We start from the raw sequence: 8,014 nt of genomic DNA on the forward strand, positions 1-8,014 counted from the left end.
TAGCTGTACAGCTCTGACGTGAGCATACGGTGAACAGCTGTTTTCCATACCTGCCAATGGCCACTAGACTCTTCTATTCCACATGGCATGTGCATCCCGGTACGTATACCACTCCCAAATATTGTGTATAAACTATTATGATAGTAGGATTTAACCATCACCACTGCTGGCCACTGGATGAAAGAGGTTATATTTCTGTTGTCGTCTATATAACTGACTGTAACTTGACCTTGTCCCTCAGCTGTCCCCAGGCACATAGACCACAGGACTGTAAATATTCTATAGAAAACACTGGAATATTTCCTCACATTCAAGTCACATCCTGATGTCTTCTAGAATTATTCAGGCATTCTAGGATCCCATAGTAAATAATTTCCTCCTGTTAACGTGTAGACAACCACGTGCCTCCTCCTCCGACACACATGAACGGTCAGAGTGCACTCGCTCCATTTCACCTGACAGTGAGGCGTTTCCCCGGGCAGTGGTGTAAAGTAAGTACATTTACTTAAGGTCTGTACTTAAGTACTTTTTTTTTACTTTAGTGGAGTATATCCAATTTTCTAAACTTTTACTTTCACTCCACTACATCTCTGAGGACAATATTGGAGGACAACTGTGTTCATCAGAGCGCCCCGGCCGAGCTGATGCACGTGAAGCATCAAAGAAACCCCATGAGTCTCCATGGCGGTGGGAAGGTCCCCCCCCCCTGTCCTAGTAAACACTGACATTCGAGCACTCGGCCAGAGCAAAAACAGAGCAGCACACAGACAATAGGACAGGAGCCCGTCGTCTACTGTATCCAATAACTGGGTCTGACGATGCACAGAGACCCAAAAGAGTGAGAAAGAGATAGATAAATGTAAACAGAGGACGAGTCACCAAATGGGTGGACTTAACTCTGTGCACAAATGCAAAGTAATCAGCAACCGAATGCATATCACATCACACAGAGTGTTTGTGTGTGTGTGTGTGAGAGAGAGAGAGAGAGAGAGAGAGAGAGAGAGAGAGAGAGAGAGAGAGAGAGAGAGAGAGAGAGAGAGAGAGAGAGAGAGAGAGAGAGAGAGAGAGAGAGAGAGAGAGAGAGAGAGAGAGAGAGAGAGAGAGAGAGAGAGAGAGAGAGAGAGAGAGAGAGAGAGAGAGAGAGAGGAGAGAGAGAGAGAGAGAGATGTATTAAAGCTGTGATCCTACCTGTCCAAGGTCCAGGGTGACGTTGACCTCGTTGAACTCAGTACTACGTGACAGCGGTGGGCTCTGCCACCATCTCTCCGTACCGTCGACGGCGTTGCTGATGGGGTGGGCTCTGTCAGTCTGCCCCTGGCTACAGATGTCACAGTACTGGCCCTATAGGGAGAAAGAAGGAGAAAGAACAACCATAAACCACACTGACTGGTGTACATTTACATTCTCAGCATTTTGTGTAGCATGCCGTCTGGTCATTTCCAATGAGCTAGGTCATTGGAAATGACCTAGTTCATTCATTGAGACGATCACCAGACCACAACATGGTGGCTTTCACTCAAAGGTTAGAAAAGAAGATAAGGTCCAGCACACTGGACTGGACTAAGCTCCAAAGCTCAAACATTTATTAAAGGTTTCCTCACACCAAAGTGGACATGACGTTTCTTCATCATCGTCTGATGAGGAGCCGTGAGTCCAGTCCAGTGTGCGGACCTTATTTCTTTTTTATGAATTGCCTCGGCTCAGCACTGCATGGCGTTTAGTCAGTGGATGTGCGTGCTCTATTGTATCTTTCTTTCACTCAAATGTTCTCATTTCAACTGTTTTGACTGAACTGCCTGTCTGTATTAACTCGTAAAAAGGAATAAAAAACAAAGTAAACATAAAGAAAATAAAATATAAATGATTCTCATTTCAACTGTTTTGACTGAACAGGCAGTTCAGTCAAAACAGTCTGTATTAACCTATAAAAAGGAATAAAAACAAAGTAAACATAAAAAATAAAAAATAAATGTTTCCTTTCAAGTAACAGACATTGGGTTGTCAGATCAGTGAATACATTTGAACTACTCTATGAGGACGATGAGAGCAAACCAAGTAAATGTTTGATTAACATATAAATGTGAAAGCTTTGATAGCCATCTGCACTATCGTGCTCAGCTGGAGTGACAACTATGCAATGAGGAGGTTTAAAACCATTTGGCCCCTAAAGGTAGAGGAGTCGGATGTCTTTTCAAGAGCAAGGTTAAAAACTCCAAGGTCTCCAACGGTGATACTCAGTCTGTACTTTGTCTGAAGTTCATTTTAATTGGCTTAGAAACTCAAATCTCTCAGTTTATCTAAGGGAGGTAGTAGGTGTGGTTCTAGCCTGGGAACCAAATAACTGCTGGTTTCCAGCTGTTTAATCAGGAACTCATTTAGACCTGCAGATGAATGCGGTTAACTAGCTGGTAGAGTAGAAGAAGAATAGGAGGCTGGGTCCCTCCCAGGAAAGGAGTGGAGAGATAGAGTTTAGAGAAAAAGATTTGTGACCCCAAGGGTCAAACCCTCTGGCCAGCCTGGAAGCGTGAGCCCTGTGAAATAGCCTAAATAATAACAGTGTCCCCGGCCCATGCCCTTAAGCAAGGCACTTAATCCCCGCTGCCCCCATGAAGCAACTCACATTTGTTTTGTCCAACTAATGGTGAGGCTCTAACGGCAATGGTGTTAACAGGGGGGGGGGGGGGTACTACAGGAGGGGCGCCAAATCTTTGTGTCACAGGATTGGTTTTCTATTCTAGGGGGGGGGGGGGGGGGGCTGTGTAGCAGAACAAGTACAGAGCCAAAGGTCAAGGATTGAGGGTTTAAGTGGTTAATTGTCTGAAAATACACATTAACATAGTAAATGTAACATAATAGCTCTGTCAAACAAATCTATGAAATCTACAAGATTAATCTTCAACACAAATGGGGGACTCCCTACTCCCTGCATCATCTCCCTGTCAGCTAAGGGTATGGTAGAATTTAAAATAATCACACTCGTGTGATGTGAGGGGTGCTCTTATCATTACACATAATCACATTCCGGCCAATCACAATCGGCGTCCTCACTTTTTACACAATTCTGTGTGTACCACGGACACACAGAATCAGCCAATCAAATCATCGCAACGGGGTACACAGTACACACATTGCTCAGCCAATCAATTCATCGCTATGGGGTACACACAAAGCTGGGCAGCGCCCCTCAAAAATGTTTGCAATCAAACACCAGAAGCAAGGACAACAAAAATGCATAAAATGATATTCCTAAAAAGTGAATTTGTGTGTATAAGAAACAGAACACGTCTTCACCTCCCACCACAGCAGTGTTACTATAAATCCTGTCCTTATCTACAGCAGGGTTGTTGTCCAGCATAAGTCCCAACCTGTGTCATCTATTGCCAGCACTAGAGTAAAACTAAACAAGCACAGACCTGAACAATAGCTCAGGTTAGGAGATGTTATCACTGCAGGTCACTCAGGCCACAGGTCATAGGTCAATGTTCTGCTGCCCCATCCCTTCCTCTTTGCTTGCTCCATGTGTCACTCTGCTTTTTGAGGGGCGCTATAGCCCCTCCTATACACAGGTTCAATGTTTGTCTTTAGTTCAAAAGTTTACTTTTGCATTAACAATAGGAAAATCTATGTCATATTGTCTCTTTATCATTCCGGGATTCCTTCAAAATAGAAGCTCTGGGGGTGCCGAGAAAACATGTCCGCTTTTACTCTGAAACCCCTAAATATGGACTTCTCTTCAATCAGTAAAAAAGGGAACTTGTATGATAAAATAATCTGTATAATCTGCAGTCAAACAATAGGAGGTAGGGCTGGGCAATATGGACAAAATAAAATAACTATATTTTACTAGACATACCAGTACCAGACAATATATTATATGAAATATATGATATCGATATATTGCCTAGTCCTAGTATGATTCTTTAGTTTTAGTTTACTAGTCTCTTTTCCATTTCTCCCCCATTTATTAATTCCCTTTCATTTTCTTTCACATCCTCCCTCTCTCTCTGAGACCCCACTCTAGTAGGAACTGAAAATCCTTTCAAAGGGACATTGTGTGAAGAGGCTCAGCATGAAGTGAACAAGCATTTCTCTCTCTCCGTTTCCATCTCATTGACTGGTCTCGCCAATCCACTCTCAAGTTTTCGTTTTCCTCTGGGAAACATCTCTCTCTCTCTCTCCCCCCCACCCTCTCTCTCTATCTCTCTCTATATATCTCTCTCTCTCTCTCTCCCTCTACAGAATGAGGCTGTTACCCAGGCATTACCTGCTGCTTCATGTAACCCTTTTCTCTGGCTCTCTTTCTTACATATCAATCATATTTTAGACCATGAAGTGAGCTCGCAGTTGAACTGAACAGTCAGATGGCTATGAAACTACTAAATGATTACACCCCACTCTCTTTCTGACAGCACCCCCCCCCCCCCTCGCCCCCCAACACACCCATGCATGTTTTAACTGAATAACAACACTCATGTCTCGGCGTCCAATAAGAAGAGGATTAACCTGAGCTAAGAGGAGAACAGGAAGGGTCAACAACGACCACAATAAATCCACAAAAAGTGTGTTAAAGCTCCAGCCTTCCCACAGCTCATTACAAGATTTCTCTGCCATATATTTTGCAAGCAGGTTGTTCTGTGAAAAAGAGGGTCTTGAACTCAGCTTTGAAAGACTCGGGTTTGTCCTGAGAAAGCAGGAAAATGTTTTACATCTTTTGACCAGATTGAAAGTTGTTTGAAACTCACATTCAGTGTGTGTAATGATAATTTACTTATCAGTTTACTGTGTAGGATTAATACTAAATACGTTTAGTGGGAAAATACACGAATAGGGAGCATCTAATGAGCACTGGAAATAAATATCCCTTCATGTAGTGCATTGTTATAAAGGAATTTCTTTTCATGATTATTAATTGAACTGCATATAGCTAAAGTGGCTAGTGTTTACTCCATTAACTGGAGTTTAGGCCATTGGTTTGCAGCAGTTTTGAAGCCTGGGGACATGGCTCCCTGCCAGCAGGGCCATTACAGCCCCACCGCGGCCCAGGCAGCAGGTTAGAATACAACAGAGCAGGTTGGCTCCACATTAGCATCACTAGCATGAGCTTTGATGTGTGGGAATGTGAATCCAGCCCGTTGTTGATTAAGCGAGACTCGATTATCTCCTCTCCTCCCTTTCCACACCCACATGTATTACAGTACACACACACACACACACACACACACACACACACACACACACACGCACACACACACACAATACATTATGCGTTTCTCCCAAACTCACACATTCTTTCTCACTATGTTATAAACAGTAGCCTCAAAGGTGCATGCATGATGCATGCCCTCAGGGAGTTCTTTCTTGTGATAGAATACCACCACTCCACAGGAATGGCTTCCCTGAGGGGGAAGTCGTTTTCTATCTGCAGGGTTTACATTTTAACTCCCTTTTACAACTTTCCAACAGATCACAGCCCTGTCTGACAACAAGCTCTGCCAGGGATCTCCCTCTGCCCTCACTGACTGCCAGTTTGACCGAAATGATAGATAGATAGATATATAGATATAGGCTACAATGACTGACTTCTTGGCCCATATTGATCAGGTACATGATCAGATGCTCTTCCTCAACAGACAAGGTCTTTGATATGGGAGTGCCAGTTCACAGTCAATTTGTATTTTATGTATCTCTTCTCTCTCTCTATCACTCACTCACACACACAACACACACACACACACACCACACACACACAACACCACACACACTGCCTAGGCTACAGTATATTACAGTTACACAGCTTTTGGAATTCCTCATGTGGAGAAAGAACGGACCCAGCGGCAGTAAACCAACCGAGTAAGCGCAGTTTGATAGGCTGCACTGCACGGGTCCAGTCACCGTCAGGAATGCAGGGACAGGTGGGAGAAGAGGGGGGGGGCTGTAGGGCAGGTTAATACCCGCGGGAAGTGCGTTAATACTAGTTTACCACCAAAAAGTCATAGGTGGGCAGTGGGCAGCAGTGGGCTACTTTTACTGGAGATTGTGGAGAATGTGTGAGAATGTGTGGGAAATATTACCATTTTGACAATCTACATAAACGCGTTTAAACACCTGTTGTAGGCTAATATATATACTTGCCTATGGATGCCAATATTTCCAGAATCAGTTGCATTTTTAATTGTATTAGTAGGCCCTGGCCCCTACTGCTAACTATAAATCCACTAAATGACGAGACCAATGTACTACGTTCAGAACAAGTTTTTGAATAGGCTAACGTTACTCAAATAATCTTTAGCGCCTATACACAAGGCAACACAACAGTGCATTTAGAAATAACATTAAAAGCAGGTGCGCCCGGTCGGCCGGGGCCGGTCTGTTTCTTCTTACCTGTATGGTTTGACCGGGGTCTCCAAACACGGCCCCCCGACCAGCTTGCAGTACAGGTCGTGGATCGGTCTCGCTGTATCTTCCTCGACTCCGCAAGTCGCTCGTTGGCGGTGATCTTCGTGCCCTCCGCGAGGTTAAAGAACGGGGGGGTGCAGGCTGAAGCCGTTCACGCCGTTGGTCGGTAAGTCCTGGGCTGAAACCTCGGTAAAGAGTGGCAATAGCAGCGGTAAAAGTAACAAAGCCACCCGCGTTTGGGTGCACCAAGCCGGGAGGAGCTGTCCCCTGCACCGGCCCTCCTCTCGCCATCTTCACCTGTTCCGTCGACTCGCTCAAACAGGCGACAAGTTTGAGGGGAGGTGGGGGGGGAGAAATTTTGGAAAAAACGTGAACTAAAGCAGCAGATATAATCCTACAGCGTCGCCTACAAAAGGACCATTTGAGGTGTAACGTGAAAGAATAACGATGAAAACTAGAAAGAGTGGGGAAATTCCTAGTTCAGAGCCCCGGTGCGTAGTGTGAGCGGTGCGCTGTGATTTGAGATCCTCTCCCTCCAGGCACCTATTCTGTTTCTGTGTTGCGCTCCAACAAGTGGAATGGTTCTCCCTCCCCTCTCCTATCCGCTTGCCTCTCCTTGCTGGTCCCCAGCGGTAGAAAGAGAGTATAGCCTTAATGTTCCCTTCTTTCTCTCTCTGTGTGGTATCCTTTTTGGCACAAACCAATCAGTCAGTAGAATACAATACATAGTCTATTCAATCATTTCTCCCTGACTCATTAATCAATTCCACAAAATCGACCTTTGTCCATCCTTGACCATGACATTCAGTTTCATCAGTGCTTAGGCTATAACCTTACACCTTCACTTGAGCAAATGGCAAAACAACAAAGGGTGGTCTAACACCCCCCCCCCCACACACACACACACACACACACACACACACACACACACACACACACACACGCACACGCACACACATAGGGTGGCATGGGCAAAAAATTGTTAAGGGGTCAAAGTCAAATCCCTATAAGTGTAAACCCCTGAAATCCATAGAAAATTATGCTATAATCATATTAGTTAATATATCCATCTATCTTCTTTTTTGACCAACAGTAGGGCCTAAGCCCATTTCCATCAGCACTCTCACTGCAGTTAACAGCACTGATTGCAAATGGGTTCAGGTGGGTCTACATTTCTCAAAGAATGCTGCCCACCCAATCAGAAAGGAGAAATGGTACAGATAATGTTGTATTTTTTATATTAGCTAAAAATAAATATTCCCATAACTTTTGAAATGATTATTATAACTGGCCACACACACACACACACACGCGCACACACACACACACGCACACACACACACACACACGCGCGCGCACGCACTCAAGAAAATGACAAAACATTCTCCATGGAAAACACACACACGCACGCATGATGCACACACGCACACACACATCCCGTGGTCAGACAGATATAGTGAGATAGGGACAGATAGACAAAAGTGTTGGTTAGCTCTGGTCCTTCTGGCCAACACTATCTCTGACACCCAGCTGATTACTGGATTACCTGCACCGATACAGTAGGCTACAACACATACGAGACTATACAGTATAACTGGACCTAAACCATGTAGGCTAC

The 8,014-nt window shown here is 44.5% G+C and overlaps 1 protein-coding gene across 1 annotated transcript in view; it reads right to left on the reverse strand.

Annotated features, from left to right (window-relative positions):
• The window catches only part of LOC308316234 (laminin subunit alpha-5-like), an 89,239-nt gene extending 82,316 nt beyond the window's left edge, over positions 1-6,923 (reverse strand). Inside the window, 2 exon segments of the mRNA XM_080764730.1 lie at positions 1,189-1,341; positions 6,382-6,923. Of these exon segments, the coding sequence (XP_080620856.1) occupies positions 1,189-1,341; positions 6,382-6,687 (459 nt within the window). The 5' untranslated portion in view covers positions 6,688-6,923.
• Positions 6,924-8,014: the final 1,091 nt, after the last annotated feature.

This window comes from Protomyctophum bolini (genome assembly GCF_963924005.1).
Source record: "Protomyctophum bolini genome assembly, chromosome: 5".
NCBI classification, from domain to species: domain Eukaryota; kingdom Metazoa; phylum Chordata; class Actinopteri; order Myctophiformes; family Myctophidae; genus Protomyctophum; species Protomyctophum bolini.